General features: G+C 37.7%; 1 protein-coding gene across 1 annotated transcript in view; it reads left to right on the top strand.

Annotated features, from left to right (window-relative positions):
- The window catches only part of Atp11b (ATPase phospholipid transporting 11B (putative)), a 97,930-nt gene extending 82,454 nt beyond the window's left edge, over nt 1-15,476 (top strand). The window contains exons 27-30 of the mRNA XM_050138320.1: nt 20-123; nt 1,540-1,705; nt 11,709-11,839; nt 14,276-15,476. Coding sequence (XP_049994277.1) covers nt 20-123; nt 1,540-1,705; nt 11,709-11,839; nt 14,276-14,357 — 483 coding nt within the window. The 3' untranslated portion in view covers nt 14,358-15,476. The remainder of the gene's footprint in view (nt 1-19; nt 124-1,539; nt 1,706-11,708; nt 11,840-14,275) is intronic.
- The last annotated feature ends 3,326 nt before the right edge of the window (nt 15,477-18,802 follow it).

The following is an 18,802-nucleotide window of genomic DNA, read 5'->3' as shown; positions in this document are numbered from 1 at the left end:
ACATTTTTTTTTCTTTTAGATGGCTTTGGAAACTCATTTCTGGACCTGGATCAACCATCTTGTCACTTGGGGATCTATTATATTTTATTTTATATTTTCTTTGTTTTATGGTGGGATTCTCTGGTGAGTGATTACACTATGTCTTAATTATGTTGATTTAACTGTAGTGCACATTTATTATGGTGGGTTCCTTGATACCAAATTCTGATCCTAATTGTTCTTAGAAACTATGCTGGTGAGTTCATTCCTTTGAATTGATCTTCATAATAATCCTATTGTCCTCATTTTTCTACATGAAAACTGAGCCTCTTGGTCACAAAGGTGAAAACAGAAGAAAGCTAGGCCATAAGCCATTTGTCTGACTTCATTAGTAGTGTTCTTTATACTAATCATTTTATTTTTAAATTATTTTCTCATGTGTATAATGTCATAAAAACCCCTTAGCTTTTTATTGATAACATCTCTCTCAAAGGTTAATAGTATGCTTCATCTTCATTAAATGTAGATCATTAGTAGGCTTTTTGAAAGATTAACAATTATGCTTCTCTAAGATTTTTTGGTAAGTGATGGTCAACTGGTACCTTTCTTTTGGAAAGCATATACATTACATGTGTCTATTGTACCTTAGGTCCACTTACCAGGCAAAACTTTTTAAAGGTAAGCTCAAACAACTTGAATTGACTGATCATTACCTTCCATAAAAGGGTCACAAAAGAGCACACGTATGCATATTGTTTGTCTGTAAACCTTGCCCTAATTGTTTCTACATTCCCTATAGTCTCTAGAAGTTGATATATACAAAAACCCAAAAAGGATACCTTTATAATACCATGATGTAGCATCTCTGTGTGTTTAAAGAAAAACCTAGCATTCAGTCTAAGATTTGGATAATCAGGAGGGTGGTGGTGGCAGTGGTTGTCGTCGTTGTCATCGTCACCGTTGTTGTCATGACAGCCATGTGGACATCAGAGGACAACTCTGCAGCACCAGTTCTCACGTTTTACCTTTCCTGGGTTCCAGGAGAGTTCAGGTTGTCAGTATTGCACAGCGAGCGCTTTACCTGTCCCGGTGTTTCCTTTGTAGTCAGTAGAAAGTATTTCCTCACGCATTACTTCTGTAGTCTACATCAGTCTAGTCTCCATTATTCCTTTTATAACTTGCCAGGAAACTAGGGTGATCTAGTTAGTAGCTTGCTATTCCCCTATTAATAAAAATTATAATTGTTAAAAATAATTAAACTGGATTTTACATTTTAATCCAGTCTATATTTCATTAGTTTATTTAAGTTTTCCAGTTTCAATTTAGAAAATTTTCCTGGCACTCTTAAAATTGTTACTTTCAGTTATTTAAGTTTTGCTGATGTCTTGATTTAACTTGTTAAATTTTTATTTCACTTGTTTGTTTCTAACACAACATCTCACTGTGTGTAGGCCTCAAACCCAGGGTTCTGCCTACTCTTGCATGTGTTTAGAATACTGGCATGTGATACTATGCATAGCCAGTGTTTGCTTTTAATGAGTCTACTATCTTTCTTTGCAGGCCATTTTTGGGCTCCCAGAATATGTACTTTGTATTTATTCAGCTCCTGTCAAGTGGACCGGTGTGGTTTGCCATACTCCTCATGGTTGTTACTTGTCTGTTCCTTGATGTTGTGAAGAAAGTGTTTGACCGACACCTTCATCCAACAAGTACAGAAAAGGCACAGGTACGCACTTTCATACTCAGTACTCCTGTGGGAACAAAGCGCTGTAACTACAATTACAGAGTGCTTCTGTTGGAAAACACCTCTTCCTATAGCAAAGCATCTCCAGTAGTTTTAAGTCTGTTGTTTTCATTTTTTCTTATTTTTTCTATTAATTTTTATAGCTGCTAGTAATTATAATTTAAATACCAAACTATCAAGTTATGTCCAGATGATCATAGTACTAAATCCACTTCAAATGCCACAGTATTACATCGGCTAGCTGTGGCTAAGGTGTCTAGCATGTCCTTAAACTCCAGCAGACGTTAAGTATGGTAATGCTTAGGGATATGATATTTGGGGACCAGTACCATCAGTGAAATTATGATAGAAATATCCTTCATTTCCTTTGCAGTGAGGATTAAATGAAAGTATATTTAAGCACAGTAAGTGCTAAAGAAATGATTCCATTGGTCACTTCAGCATTTACTTATCATTTTCTTAGTTTGGCACTATAATTGTAGTGAATGTGTATTTGGTGCAGTATAAAATGAGATATTACTCTGTCATACTGATTTCTGAATGGTGCTGAGAAAAGTTACATGATTTTTGTGTCTGCCTGTGTGTATATATGCATGAGCAGGGATAGAATTCCATTCTACAATATGTTATTTAAATCTATATCTGAAGGATTTATCTTATTTTTAATCTTTAGACATAAATATAGTCAAAGTATTACTTTAAAAATTTTATTGTATTTTTTAGGCTTTTCAAATTAAAGATTTTGTTTCTAATTTTCAATTGTATGTATATGTATGGGGGTATGCACACATGATTTCAGGTGCCAGTAGAGGCCAGAAGAGAGAGTTGGATCTCCTGGAGATGGAGTTACAGGTGGTTGTGAACTACCCAGAGTGAGTGCTGGGAACTGAACTCAGCTTCTCAGCATGAGAAGTGTGTGTGCTTAACCTTTGCTCCAGCTCCACTTTTCTAGATTTTTATGGAGGATAGTTTGTCTCACCCTGTAATCTATAGTATAGTTCCCCAAAAGGTTGAGTAACAACATAGTAACATTTATTTGCATTTGTCCTAAATTGTTCTATGGTTTAAAAGTTTCAAGTGTATTTTCATAGGGATTGCCTACTGATCCAAAAGGTATGATTTTACTTATGTTAAGAATATTCTATATATTTATTTTAACATAAGTTAAAATTTATTAAAAAGGGAATTTACACTAAATTATTTTATCATATGTGAAGTCAGAATAATTTTCCCTTTTTTCTATATAAATTAGTATCCAGTGATAAATGAGATTTTCTGGTTGTTCTCATTTGGGCAAAGGAAGGAAAGTTTTACTTCTATTCATGGGTCTTCTAGCCTGTTGCTGTCATTTTGTGTTTTTTTTTTCTCTTTCCTTTTTATGCTGTGACAGTAAATGTCATATTACTCCTTTCCTGTAAGCAGTATTCACTTCAGCTTCTACTGTCCCTTCTGATTTCAAATGATGCAGAAATGCTACTAAGTTGTCAGATGCCTCATTGCTTATCAGATATAACAAGAAAAGTCACATTAAAGGGAGGGCTGCCAGCATTTATTCTAAGTTCTTTTTTCTTCAGAATAAGAATTTTTTAAGGCATGCATTCTACAATACCAGTTGTGTGCATACCGTGCATATTTCTGCTCTTGTGGGAACAGGTGTTTGGTATTTACAAAGCTTGTCCTGTGTCTGTCTCCCAGATGATGAATACAGCTCACTGACTTGTGTGTGTCCCATCCCTTTTCTGTCCACTTATAGATGTACTCCAACACAGTTGCTTTAAGTGACGAGTTCATCGCACTGCAGCCTTTGTCGAGGGCAAGGAATCAGCTGAGCAAACTTAGGTAGAGTAGGAGTAGATCCTTGTAACCCTTATGCATGCAAAGGTCAATTAAATAATATTCAAAAGATGGGCAGATGCATCAATAAAGAGTCAAGTATTTTTGTTAGCACAGCTCTGTCTCTAATTTGACCTTAATTAATACATATATTAAAATTTTAAAATGACATCCTTTCTTCTTCAAAAAGAAAATTCAGATGGAAATTAAACATGAGGACAGAGAACTGTACCTTGTTACATATGTCACACCTATTTTTCTAGCATAATTCTAATGCTTCTGCTTGTCATAGTCATGCGTGTATGCTCCTGCATGTTGTCATAGTCATGCGTGTGCTCCTGCATGTCGGGTACTTAAAAAGTCATCACGAAGTGTAAACCTAAATTGTAATAACTTGTAAGAGTTGCCTATGTTTTTTGTCTTGCCTTAATCTGTGATATAAATACTTGTGTGTGTGTGTGTGTCTTTGTATACTACAGTGGCTACATAAGTATCTTACATCTTGGCTGTTCTTTACTGCATCTATAAGTTGAAATATATATTTTATATCTTATATTTAACTCTTACCTCCACAGCCATGCCAATTTGGAAGTTTACCAAAAAAAAAAAAAAAAAAAAAAACCTAACCTCAAGATGTCTTTTGATAGAAGGAAATGCAAGCTGAAATCCTAGAACTTTTGGTATTATAAAATGTCAAAAAAATACGTTTGTTTGCTTTTTGTTTGTTTTGAAACAGGGTGTCTGGTTGTACTAGAACTCATTATGTACACCAGGCTGGCTTCAAACTCACAGAGATGTACCTGTCTCAGCTTCGTGAATGCTGGGATTAAAAGCATATGCCACCAGTCTGACAATTATGTGTATTTTAAATTATTTTTTATTCTCAAAAGTTCTAATTTGTGTGTATTCACTTGATCAAATGAATAGCTTTGATATAAGACCATTTAACTGTCAGGTGATATGAGTTTATAATTTAAAAGGTGCTTTAAAGTTTTACTAACCTTTTTGTGTTTTTATTCCTACTTTTTAAAATTTTTCAGATATTTTTCTTTGAATGATAGCTACAATAATTATGTATAGCAAATGAATGGTAAATCATTTTTTATATTTACAAAATCTGTAATGAAGGTTTGATTTTTACTTTTGATTGAGGCAAATATGTATCCCTCACTTTTTTGAATAGCTAATTTTCTATAATCAATGGCTATCTAGATATCTTATATTAAAGACCTGCCAATAGAAGAGTTTATTATATAAAAGAACATAGGCCAGCTCTTGTTAAAGGATGATAACTTACACTGTGATTAATCATATTGTTGTGAATTTGTAGTTTTTTACATATTTTGTCTTAAAACAACCCCTTTTTTAAAAAGCAATACTAGACATAAAAGAATGAGAAAAGCAAAGTGCAATGAGACCCCAGGTATTATAATATTGTAATAAACTAGTAACATTAACATTCCTCGGAAAGATTGCCATGAAAACAGGACCTTTGGGTGAGATGTCACTGAAGAAGAATCTACTGCTCTCCTCACAGCTGGCCTGAGCGCTGGTGCCACACTCTGCTCCTTCTAGTGTGTTGCAATATGCACATCTCTGCATGTTCCCCTTCCTAGGAGTCTAGGATCGTTACAGAGCACATGGATGTTTTATACTGTTCACTTCAAATCAGCAGCAAAGAAAAACAATAAGAAGATACTATTCTCAGCCAAATCCAGACAGAAACAAGTTGACCTTTGCTGGGCTTGATATCAAGAGGGCTCAGTGGTTAAGAGCAATAGCTGTTCTTTCAGAAGACATGGGTTCAGTACCTAGCACTCACCTGGTGTTTCAACTATTTGTAACTCTAGTTCCAGGGGATCCAGCACCCTCTTCTGGCTCCAAAGGCACCAGCCTCATTCATACATGCAAGCAAAACACTCATACACATAAAAAAATTAAATCTATGTTTGTAAGTTGACATTCCCTAAAGAAATATTTCAACTTAATTTTATTAACAAGTAAATTATGCCCTCTTTCTACAGCTGCTGTTTATGGTCATGTGACCCTTCTGCTCTCCAGTCCAGTTAAAAGTAGAGCAGTGACCTAATGAGAGTGCAGATGAGAAAACAAATGCTAAGTCTTGGTGACACTGAGTTTTACAGAAGAAAAAGAATTTAACCAAAGGAAACTTGGCTTTTACTAGGCTGTGTGCTTCTCAGAGCTTTGCACTGTCTTCATATGGTGTGCTTTGCTGTATTCTCCAAGAAGCTCCTTGGCTCTCTCTGTCCTGTGACAGTAACAGTGCTGTTGTGTGAACTTACGTCTGTGCCCCACAGATTGTAGACCAACCTACTGCTTTGATTTTAAACTGCTGTGAGAGTATTATTCTGAATATAAGACTTACTGCTTTTCTGTCCTTCTAGATGGAAGAAGATAAGGGTTCAGTCGGCTCAGCATATGAATTTGCTGAAAGCCAGCACAGAGGGGAGGACAGTAGGCACCTGCTAGCTGAGGCTTGCAGCCAGCAGGACAGTTGTTGCGTGCACTAGGTAGTACTTTGTTGGGCCTTCTTGGGGACTCCTATACTTCATTCTCATGTTTGGGGTATGCCATGGAGAATGGGCATCACATTTCCATTCCACTGTACTGATTTTTCCCTGGTCCTCTTCTGTTGTTTTGGCTTAGTTCTTTTCCTTGTTTGTATCCCTTCATTTTTCATGTTTATCCTGAATTTCTTATTCATGTTTCTTGGGATCTACAGTGATAAATCACACTTCACTTCAGATTCTGTCATAGTACAGTGTTTTCACAGCCTGTTCTTTCAGTCCAGAAGTTATTCCTTTCCACTTCTTTTGAAAGTATGTCATACCTCATCATTTTGAAATCATTACCTCCTTTGAAGATGTAATTGTGTAATTTTTATACATTTTAATAGAGACACTGAATTACTGAAGTCCTCCTCTCTTGGAGTTGAATAATCAAATGAGCAAGTGTGCTTAGACTGAGGGACTGGCTTTCCATTAACTGGCATTTAACAGAGGTGTCTTTCCATATATTTTCCTAGTTGTATCTCTATAGAAACATTAGTTGTTGGGGCTGCAGATGGCTCAGTGGTTAAGAACACTTGCTGTTCTTGCAGAGGACCTGGGTTTGGTCCCTAGCACCCACATGGTGACTCACAACCATCCCTCGACATGTACATGGTACACACACATACATAGATGGAGGCAAAACACTCTTATGAAATAAGTAAATCTTCAAAGTATTGATTTTTATGGGAATAGTTTGCTCCTCTTTTGAACAATAAATCCAAGCTACTTCTAGGTATAATTAGGATATGAACATTTTGGTTTGTAGTACTTATAAACACTACACCAGACATTCTCTTTTTCCCTAATTGTCATTTTATTGTGATTTCTGTTTAAGAAGATACTGTAGCTCATCTAGAATAAGCAAATCAAGAAACCTGAAGACAAAGCCACTTAGAATATAAATCTGATCGAGGAACATATACAGTAATTTGAAAAATATGAATTATTCCATGAGACTTAAAGTGAGATTCCTTTATCAAATAGCCCTCAGTGAGGGCAGTTAATTGGTTCTCAATCAGTAATAGTACCAGTAGCAGTAGTAATTCAGAAGAAATTTAAATGAATTCTAAATTTTCACTTTATTATGTTTCAAGAGATTATAGTTAGGTGACTGAAGATGTAGCTCAGTTGGTAGAGTGCTTGCCTAGCCTGCACAAAGCCTTGAGCGCAGTCCCACCACTGCATAAACTGGGCATGGTGGCATGTACTTCAGTCTTAACACTTAGGATGTGGAGTCAGAAGGGTCAGGAAAGAGTTCAAGGTCAGCCTGGGATCCGTGAGACCCTGAAATTTGTAAGTCAAGTTTCTCCTTTTCACCTAAGATACGAACTTACTCTTTCCATTATATTGGGGAATTTTAATGTTTAACAAATAGTGATGCTCTCCATTAACCTAAATTCCCAGCATATATTGTTAAAAAATGAGTTGAATAAACATATTATTTATATAAAAGGGCTCTCCAGTCTCCTCTGAAACTAGTAATAAGTCAATTATTAAAATGTTTATATAATAATACAGTTTTTTTATATTTTTATTTTTGCATATTGTGGTGTGTGTGCATATGTGGAGTATGTGTGCATGTGTCTGGGGGTGTTTAGGCATGTTCGTGTGTGGAGGGCCGACGTCACTCCTGGTGGTTATCCTCAGTCTGTCTCTATTCAGCAGGGTGGGTCTCTCTCTCTCTCTCTCTCTCTCTCTCTCTCTCTCTCTCTCTCTCTCTCTCTCTCTCTCTCTCTCAATTTTATCTGTTTCAACTGATTTAGCCAGCCAGCTTACTCTAGGAAAAGGCGCCCTTGTCCACTTTGCCAGTGCTGCTGCCCCCAGGCCATGTCTGTGGGCGCTGCCAGCAAACTCTTTGCCTCCGCTCCCAGTCAATGTCGTTTTTAATTATATGCTTATTTTTGTGTTGAAATGAGGCATCATGTATAGAAATACCTCTCTAGAAAGCTCCCAAGACAACGTGGAGATATTTCATATATGTTGTAAATGTCTTTCAAAGCTTTATCATTTTGGAGTTGTTTGTTTCACTTAGAGGGGAGAACTGAAGGGTGACTAAGAAAACTGTAAGCTGGAAACAGGTTCTGGATTCAGGAGTTTTGGACTAAGATAGCCAGCTCTCTTATGAAAAGAGAACGCTCTCGGTATTTTTTAGAAAATTTGTGATTTTTAACAAAATTTGAAATTCAGCAATAATTTTTTATCTGATTTCACATCAAAAAGAAAACATTTCTCTAAAAACAAACCTTAAGTCTAGACAAAGTTCATATATATGTATATATACATATATATGTTGCTTGTTTATACATATATATATATATTAATTCCATTGATGTGGAAGCAAGGATAATAAGTCAGAATTTATATCAGAAGTCAAAATCTATAAAAATGGATATTTTTCACTAGGCAGCCATAGTCATGTTGAGCATCCGTGGGGTGAAATCAAGGGATGTTGCCTAGGAACCTGGAATCAGGTGTAACAGAAGAGTGTGACCTACTAATTAATGATCAGATGTCTGCTATACTCAGAGCTTATTCTTGGTGCAACCAGACGAGATCTCACACCATTAATTTTTGTGATTCTATAAATCGTATATCTCCCCTCTTAATACATTGAATGAACTACTGGCTGCTGTAACTCTAGGTTCTCCCCTGAGCTCTTCCTGGATATGGAGATAGGTGATGTCCCTCTAGCAAAATGATAAAGCATGGTGGTTTGCTGGGGAGGGCTTTCTGTGGAGAGCTGTGCAGTATTCAGTGTTTACAATGCACCTGAATTTTTCTCGTTACTGTTTGTTTTGTTTCTTTCACTAGATAACCTGAAAAGAGCATTATATATACTAGTTTTAAAACACTTGCTCTCTTGGATGTGTAGGATTTAATATTTGGCCATAGGTTTATGTGATGTAGGACAGATTCCTAAAGCCAGATACAAATTCAAACGTTCTATTGCACATAGATGGACACTAGCATGCAAGTGGCTGTGGCTGTGACTTTTGGGGAGTCCTTGTCAGTTGGCTGAATAGCAGCTATGAGCAAAATATAGGACATTAAACTTGAAGTTCCAGACAAGACCCTTCCTCTCCAGTTCTTGGGATAGCTCGGTACTTCCTAAATAAAGTGCCAAAAGATCAAGTTTTAGGTTTTTTTTTTTAATATCCTTTCCTTCTAGTACCAATACTGTTAAGCCTGTGATAAAAATGATGCTATGCTTGTGATTAAATATGCTCCAGATTTTCTTAACTCTGTCTCTCCCAGGTCAGAAACACTTGGTTCATACCCGGTGACAGTCTTTGCGGGTTAGCACTGAGTCGCCAGTCTCACTGTGCCTCACACTGCTGTGCTGACCTTTCGCCTTTCCCTTTCCCTTACCCTCACCTCACTAGATGAGTGCAGGGTTGCTTCATCTCAGAACTGCCATGGTGCCTTCTCAGTTGACTTTCAGGGTTTCTATCATTCAAGGGATACTGCAAACCAGTAAACAGAATCCAGAGAGATTCCTTCCCATTGGAGTGAGATAGTAGCATTTAACCAGGCCCACAGGATGAACAGCACCCACTTCGGCTGGTGAGGAGCTTATGGCGGCGGGGGGAGGGGGGACATCCTCCCATCAGGAAAGAAGCTTGAGTCCAGTGCTTTGCCTCAGCATGATCGTGTGGGAGCACAGGAGTCAGCAAAGCCTAAACTGATGAGAACCTGTTACCTAAGCCAGCATTACTCGGATTCCTCTAGTGTACTTCTATGGTAGTGAGTGGTTCCTGGCACATTGCGGGGGTAATGGAGCAGTTCCTTGAGCAGTTGGCCAATACAAAATGGATTCCATGGGGGGTGTGTGTGTGTGTGTGTGTGTACATGTGTATGTGTATACTTGTATTGTTTTGGTATTTTTTGCCCTACTGGGTTTTTGTTGTGTTTTTGGTTTTTTTGTTGTTGTTGTTTCTGTTTTTGTTTTTGTTTTTTTTTTTGAGAAAGAAGGAAGGAGAGAGAGAACATGAAGTTGGGTGGGTAGGGAGGTGGCGAGGATCTTTGAGGAGTTGGGGGCGGAGAAAGAACATGATCAGAATGGTGGGCTTAGGCTGCACCAGCTGAGGCTTAAGTACATTTGTGACACTTTAAAGTCTGTTTGAAGCTTCGTTGGGTTAGTGTTTCTCAAACTACCTATTTGGTCAAAGGAACACCTCTCCTTTTTAAAATGAAATGTTTATGTAAATATCTCACAGAACACAATTAAAGTAGTAGTGCATTAAACTAAGTCCTAAACCACAATGTGTTAATTAAAGAATATATGAGGTTTGCTTTCTCAGTGCTTAGCAGAGCCCAGGGTTTGGGTGTGACCAGGCACTTGGAAAACAAGAAACCCTGTCCTACTCCCACCACTTGGACTGAGCAGGGACTCCATACATGGATATTATAGGACTCCACCATTTGCTTGCTTTCAGAATATCAGGTTATTTACATTTCATATGTGTGTCTCTGTCCATTGTGAGTTTCCACAGTGTCTTCTTTTACCATGCCTCACATGGCACATGGTGATTCCCAACCCTGTAAATGAGAACTTGACCAAATTTATTTTATCCTTCCTCATAGAGGACATTGTATACATAAAGGAAAATAAATTCAAATAAGTTCTTTTAATTTGTACTCAAAAGATAGAGGTAGATGGATTTTGTGATATCAGGGCTAGCCTGGTCTATTTACTGAGTTCCAAGCTGCCTAATGAGATCCTGACAGAAGGAACAAACAGAAGAAAAAAAAAAGAATACTCTACAACAGGGTTGGGATTCATTCAGCCATATAGTCAGACCATTTACCCTCATTTTAATAATTAATTAATGTTAGTAGTATGGGGTTGAATTATCTTGCTGAGCCTATTCCTGAATCAATATAAATCTTATAAATTTGATAAATTCAACTTTAAATCTTATTAGTCCTAGTAACTTGCTTGACAAATTTCAATCCATGTGCCACCTACTCCGTACTAAAAAGATAACTTGATAATCAGCATGGATGGCACCTTAGAGTTGTTCAGCACAGCGTAAAACCTTAAAGGGCAGATGAGACTCACTGTGTGCTGGGTATTCGTTCCTGGCATATAAGAAACACTACTGTAGTTCTTGCTATATTGTTGATCTTATTCTTAACAGATGATGTACATCCTGCCAGATAATTTCCAGTCTTCACGATAGTTTATGCTCCACTGTTCTCAGTTGCTGGACATTTGTTCTTTAATCATAATTGCAGGAACATTTCACCTAACTAAGCAAACTGCAGGATGAGTTAGAGTTGTAGTTGATATAAGCCAAATTGACCATAGCAAATTAAGTGACAAAATAATAAATTTATACAGACTTAAACACCTATCTACTCATCTTTATACCATTATTTAACTGGGTTTCTGATTAGGACACAAGGCTTTTAAATGTTTAAATTTATGAGTGTACACCAAAGAATTCTGTACTTTCCATATTGTAGTAAGCCATATATGTTTGTTATCAGTCACTTTGTTTGAAATGCTTGTTCTGATTTCATAATGGTTTTGTGAAGTCCAGATGTACGAATAACTCACTTATGTTCTTCTGCAGCTTGCTGAAGCACATTCAAGTGTCAAGTGCTTGGACTCCATGTGCTGTTTCCCAGGAGAGACCCCATGCACGTCTGTTGGAAGAATGCTGGAGCGAGTCATAGGAAGGTGTAGTCCCAACCATATCAGCAGGTGCGACATTTCACTGCATGGCCTTTGCTGCAGATGAGTGTCCTATAAAAGGACAGAAAGACTTGCAGCTGCAGATAGCAGTGAGTCCGCTGGCTTTACCCAGCGAAATAGGGTAAACTTATTTCCGGGCCTGGAACACTCTGACAACTCGACCAGAACCTGATATGGAAGACATGTTCTTTAAGTGTTATGAAAGTATTATTCTCTTTCAAAGAACAAAATATTTGGCAACTTTCTTATTGCAATAAGAATCTCAGGGCTGGAGAAATGGGTCTGTGGTTGAGAGTACTGGTTGCTCTTCCAGAGGATCAAGGTTTAATACTAACCATCATAGTAGTATACACTGGTAATCTTAGCACTTGGGAGGCTGGGGCAGAAGGATTGCAAGTTCAAGGCCTTCCTAGATGACTTAGAGAGATCTTGTGTCAAAATTCAAAAGTAATAGAGGGATAGGGTATAGTTAATTTCAAAGCACTTGCCTAACATGTTGGTGGACCTGGAAGGGGGAGGGGTGAGGGAAAGGAAGAGGTTATTAGTTCCTAGATGTTTCAGGTGTTTAATATTTTGTTAAAGTGAGTGCACGTGTGCTTTGAAAAGATGGAAAAACAAAAGATACATTGCCTGATAATTTTTCTCTGTAAGCAGTGTTTGAAAAGAGGAAAAACAAATGCTAGCGTCTTGCAGATTAGAATTGGACATTCCACTGCATTGGAGTGTAGGCAATTAGAATTAAAGGGATACTGTTTCCCATATACTCAGTGAGACGTATTCATCTTCTCACTTTTATTTACTTTCTAATTGTTGGCTGCCTAATACCTGCCCGCTTGAGTTCTCAGTGTTTGAGAGAGTTGTAAACAATACTCTCCTTAAGTCAAGGTGAGGGTCCCAGGCTTCTCTAAATACCATGAAGATGAGACTACTGTTAGTCTCCACTCTGCTTACTTTCTGTCAGTCACTGACTTAGGCTTAACTTATATGCAGAGTCAGTCATTGGGAAACAAGATGCTGGATACAAACGAGTCAGGACTTCTAGCTTTAACCCTGTCTAGGGGAGGTGGAGACCCTGGCAGGAGGTGCATGCTGTGTGTTTAAAGTTACACGCTTTCAGTTTTTATAAAATTACTTGGTAACTTTGATACTGTCCTTGGGCTAAGGGCATGTGTTTTAAGCATGGCAGATTGTTTGTGGAGTTTTTACTTCATCTTTGGTTAATTCCGGCTAATTCAAAGTGACATCTGCAAGTGAATATTATATATTGAATTGCTTAGCCCAAGGCCTTGACAGTCAGTCAGTAGTTAATTCTTCAGATTAGTAAAGAATCTGCAAGTGTCTTCTGATGCTAACCATTTATGACATTCAGGCTGATTAAGCTGAAATCCTTAGAGTAGAATTTATACCCAAAAGTGACCAATAATATGAATGCTTCATTCTTAGGCTTTTAGTGGGTGATTTTTTTTTCCTGTAATGTCAAAATATAAGCTGACTTGATTTTCAGTAAAACTGAATGTATGGGGTTTTGTTGCTGCTGTTTTTTTTTTTTTTACTTTTTGCTCTTTGTGTGTGTGTGTGTGTGTGTGTGTGTGAGAGAGAGAGAGAGAGAGAGAGACAGACAGACAGACAGACAGACAGACAGACAGACAGACAAAGGGGGTAGCTGGAGTAAATCCTGGGTATGTGTATTTTTAGGATTAGTGTGGTTTGAGACTCTCCTATTTAAATCTGCTTCTGTAAATTTTTCTGCTAAAGATTTGCCTTGAGAAACCTATTTTTTATTAGACTATTATTATTTGAAGCTTTCCGTGGGGAAAGGTAATGTGAACCCGGAGGTAGATGTCAGTGCCTCCCGCAGTTGTCCTCCCAGTGTTTATTGAGGCGGGTCACGACTGAACCCAGTACCACAGTTTGCCAGGGCTGCTCACGAGTGAGCCTGTGGAACCCGCTTATCTCTGCCCAGTGCTGGCATCACAGGCTCCACGGCCATGCTCGGCTTTTTATGTAGTTGCTGGGGTTCCAAACTTAAGTTCTTGTGTTTGCATTGCAGACCCTTTATCAGTTCCCCAGCATTCATCTCTCTAGCACCTGGATTGTATAAATTCTTAATAGTATACTTACTACGTACTGAGTTACTAAGATTTCAAAAGCGCCTTATGTTTACTGCCTATAGAAATGTGCTGAAAGTGAATGTGTATATTTGGGCTAATTTCTGTATGATAGCTAACTAAACAGCATAATTTTTCTCAAGCATTTGTATAATCTCTAGAGTAGGGTTCAGTGCTAATTTGAAGAACTCTTTAGCATTTAGAAATAAATCGGTGATTATTTTAAAATTTAAATTGTATTTTGTTCCCACATTTTAGGCTCTGGTTTGTTGTTAGTTTGTTTGTTTTCAACTAACTGTGGGTATGGTGAGCCAAACTTTTCTCTTGTTACTTTAAGGTTGTGGAGTGCATCGGATCCTTTCTATACCAATGACAGGAGCATCTTGACTCTCTCCACAATGGACTCATCTACTTGTTAAAGGACAAGTTCCCCTGTCCTCAGGTTTGGGGTCATTCTATTAAGAGGCCACACTGGCTCTGAAGTTACTGTCTGAAATCTCTGGAGGAGTTGAGAGCTTCTTGGAGTTCCGCAGGAAACAGGCCTTCTCTGTTCTCTTTCATTTGAATGTGAGCTTACTAAACTTTGGAAATAAAGAGATACTTCCAATCTCTTTGTTTGGTTTGTCCCTTCCGCTTAAGGGACTTCTGGTGGCATTATAGCCTTTGCTGGAGCCACTATACTTTAATATCAAGATAGAAGAAAAGGGTAACTCCTGGGTGTATTTTTAGGATTAGTATGGTTTGGGACTCTTCTATTTAAATCTGCTTCTGTAAATTATGCTAAAGATTTGCCTTGAGAACTCTATTTTTTTTATTAGATTATATTTGAAGCTTTTCATGGGAAAAGTTAATGTGAATATTAAGGAATTTGGTCCTTCAGTGACCTGTGTAGTTAATTCATTTGTGCTTCTTAAGTCACAGCAAATATGGAGAACACATTTCTAACCATTGTCTTCTTCAGTGTTGGTTGAAAGCTTGGACCGACCCCAGACTTCTTTAATGAAACTGTAACACAGCCAGGGAAGCTAATCTAAGAAGGGCACGGGGAGTTTGACATCTCATGTCCAAGTCAGAGGTAAAGCCATTCACTACACTTCAAATTGGTGTTTGCTAACATTTTTTGTAGTCACATTTGTAAAGTCTGTAGTGGGTAGATAGATACCATTGTCTCACATTTAATTTCCTGAATCTGTCCTATCTTCTGCATGCTTCAACTGGCTAATATATTTCACCCCCTCCCCAATTACCTGCTCCCTCTCCAAAGACTGTTCATAATTTTATAACAATGTTGTAAAGTTCAGATGTATCAATAAAAAAACAAGTTGAACAGTGTTTATATATTGCAAATACATTGAATTATACAAATTAAAGTATAAGCCATAAAATCTTTCCATGTCCCACTTAGGATTACTCTTGACTTTCTGTAAACCAGCCTTTAGAATAAAGGATTTTTGTTAAGAATCTTGTTATTTTTAGGTTATTGTATGTTATCTAATTTAAAGCAGACTGCCACAATAAAGTGAATTATGCTTACATAATTATGCTTACTCATTGTAAGGTATGGTTGTTGAATGAAAATAAAACAAAGTCTAAGATGCTGAATTTTGTCAGCAAAAAAATGAATTTTATCAGCAATAAGTCAGTATGCTATGGATGATTAATCGGACATATTATTCTTAATTTCTTGAATCTCAAATTTTAGTTTGCAGATCTCTATCACTGAGAATTAATTGTTTTATGTAGAAGTAATGTTTTAAGATTTGTGAATGATTACTAGAGAACTGGCATCTAGCTCTGAGCATGTGATTCTGTGTGCACCTGAGGTCATAGAAAACAGCAGTGAGTTTTTGTCAGTTCCTCTGAGAAGATGGTGATTGCTTGAGATTGTCCTGCGGCTCTCCACTCATTGCTCCTCACGTGGGTGGAACTTCGGGCCTGTGCTGGGAAGGCAAGAATCGCAGAGTAATGAGAACTGTCTGTTTTTAGATTAACTGTTTGCTTATCTGTTTAACTAATGCAAGACTATTATCCATGTTATCTGAATATTAACTTTCATAAATAGCCCATTTTAACTTAGACATTACAGAATTATATTTATGATGACCTGTTCTGAAAATACTCTTATTTATATTCTAGAGATGATATATTACATATACCTTCAGTGGAATAGATGATAGAAAGATAATAGATGTTTTATCCCTTAGAATAAAGAACATACATGCAACAAAATGACATTGAATGGGTATGCCTTCCATGTCTTATGGTGTTGATTATTGACAGAGTACTACAAAGTCACCATGAGACGACCAGCATTCAGCTGGCCAACATGTGGCCTAGCATTGAGTGGTAGTCATTTTTATTTTTATATCATTTTTATTTAGTTAAGAAGACTTCCTTTTTTATTCTTTTTTTAATAATTTTTTTAAATGTTATATGCATTGATTGGTGTTTTGCCTGTGTATGTGTGTGAGAGTGTTGAATTTCCTAGAACTGGAGATACAGACAGTTGTGAGCTGCCATGTGGGTTCTGGGAATTGAACCTGGGTCCTCTGAAAGAGCAGTTAGTACTCTTAACCATTGTGCCCTCTCTTCAGCCCTCTTTTTTTTTTTTTTTAGTGGAGCTGAGGATCAAATTCATAGCTTTATGCATGCATAGGAGATGCCAGCATAAGCCTACACCTGCAGCCTATATTCCACATAACAGTGGATAGGTTGGGGGATAGCTTAGTGGTAGAATGTTTGGCTAACATGTTTGAAGTCCTCGATTCCATCCCCAACACCACAGTAAACAAATAAGACATCCACTGGTATACTCATTCTGCTTTGTAGCTCAGAACAACTGCTTTCAGGGAGGAATATTATCTACCCTCGAAACATGGTTTTCTTGTATTCACTTAAGAATGTGATAAAGCAGTGGAGGCTTTATTTTGCTTTTGGTTTTGTAGTATTCTGGTGCTATTGTTTGTATGATAAAAGTTTACTACAAAATGCCAGAAGAGCTCCCCTTGCATATTTCTGTCCAAGTCTTTGGATAGGTCAATTCTAATAACCAACTTCTTTTCTCTATCAAAGGACAGTAAATGCCAAATGTTACTGTTAGTTTCCCAGTGATCTCAGATCTGAAGGCTAGACATGGAAATAATGGCAAGCATCAAGTTAGTTGGCACAGTTGCCAGTCAGCACCCTACCTGGCTTTAGCATCACAGACTTGCCCAGAGTTAGCTGTGAGCCAGTGAGAACTGCAGCTGTCAAGGATTGCTGTGGGGTAGGGGAGATGCACAGTTTATGGTTTTGTTGCCTCTACCTCTTCTTTGGGTCTGAAATCTGGAATGCAGAAAAGCTCCCAGAGTTGACCTAAACCCAAGCAATATTCTGAGACAAATCTATCCTGAGATTTGTAACTAGACAAATCGCCCTATGGGAAAACTTGTGGTTAGCCCTGTCATTAGTTAATATTAATGGACTGAGGTTATTTCTCTTGCACAATATTCAGGAACTGAACTTTTCTGAGATGCTTGAGACTCTTGTTGGACAGAGGTTAAAGCTACTAAAACTTTACAACTAAAAACAGAATCCTCAAAGTAAGTTTGGAGCCTGAAGGGAAAAGGAATCTTCTATATTCGTGTATACCCTGTCCAGTTTGGAATATAAGCAGGTATAAATTAGTCAACCAAAGAGATATATGTTGTATTAATTTTGACTTCCCTTTATAGGCATTTTTATTTCTATTTTAAAATGAATCATTTATATAAAATTGATGCATTACTAAAGTGCTATTTGATGCACACTAGGTTGAATGATATTCCACAAAAATAAACCATCCCTGATAATATGTTTGTGGTGACAAGTGCTAGATTCTTGTGAGGAGTGAGCAGCTGGAGACATGGCAGCAGTGTCGAGTGTTGGCCACAGACTCTGTGGCATCTAGGATCATCCTTTCAGTGTCTGATCATCAATAACCATACCGTACTGACTGTACATCTCTAGTCTTTTCACATTTATGAAATTTATCAAATAAAAATTGTCCGATATTTGAGTGCTTCTCCATTATTTGAATTCATCCTTTGTCTTCTCATCATAACCAGCAGTGCCAAGCTTGCTTCAGGTTAGTTTCCCAAGTTAATTCTCCATTATTATATAGAAATAGCATGGCCTTCACCGGCTGTATTGGTGTGGGGGTTGCTTTTTGACGTAAGGTTTTACTCTGTAGCCTGGAACTTATGTAGAACAGGCTGACCTTGAAACTCATCTGCTTCTGCCTCCTGAGGAAGGGTGTGTGTCACAATGCCTGGCATAAAATAATGCTTTTTAAAAAGAGTAACTGTGGGATTAGAGATGTGTCACTTTGTATAAAGCACTTATTGTTTAAGTGTGAGTATCTGAGTTGAGAACACCAGAATCCACATTAGAGCCAGGCCTAGTAACTGTCTGCAATCCAAATGTCCTATTGCTTCTTCTATGGCTGGGTCAGGACTGCCCACTAGGACTTCCTTCTTCCCAGAATTCTCCTGTTCTCCTTGACCCTCCTCTACTTTCTGTCTGCTTGTCCCACCTATACTTACTGCCTGGCTATTGGCCAATCAGTGTTTATTTAAAATAAAATTGGCAGAATATAGACAAGATGTGACTGCCCCGCCAAATAAGGTACCGAGCCACGTCGCTAACACAGACAAGAATAATGGGCTAATATATGTTGTAAGAGTTAATAAGAAGCCTGAGCTAATGGGCCAATCAGATTATAGGCCAATGTAGACCTCTGTGTGATTTCTTTGGGACTTAACGATTGTGGGGACCGAGCAGGACAGAAAAACTCAGACAACATTGAAGTCATTCCTAGAGCAATAAGACAACTGCAGGAGATAAA

The sequence above is a fragment of the Alexandromys fortis genome, unplaced genomic scaffold (assembly GCF_014885135.2).
Source record: "Alexandromys fortis isolate MF-2015 unplaced genomic scaffold, M_Fortis_MF-2015_v1.1 scaffold_15, whole genome shotgun sequence".
NCBI lineage: Eukaryota > Metazoa > Chordata > Mammalia > Rodentia > Cricetidae > Alexandromys > Alexandromys fortis.
Note: the sequence above shows the minus strand (reverse complement) of the source record. Positions and strands in the feature narration are given on the sequence as shown.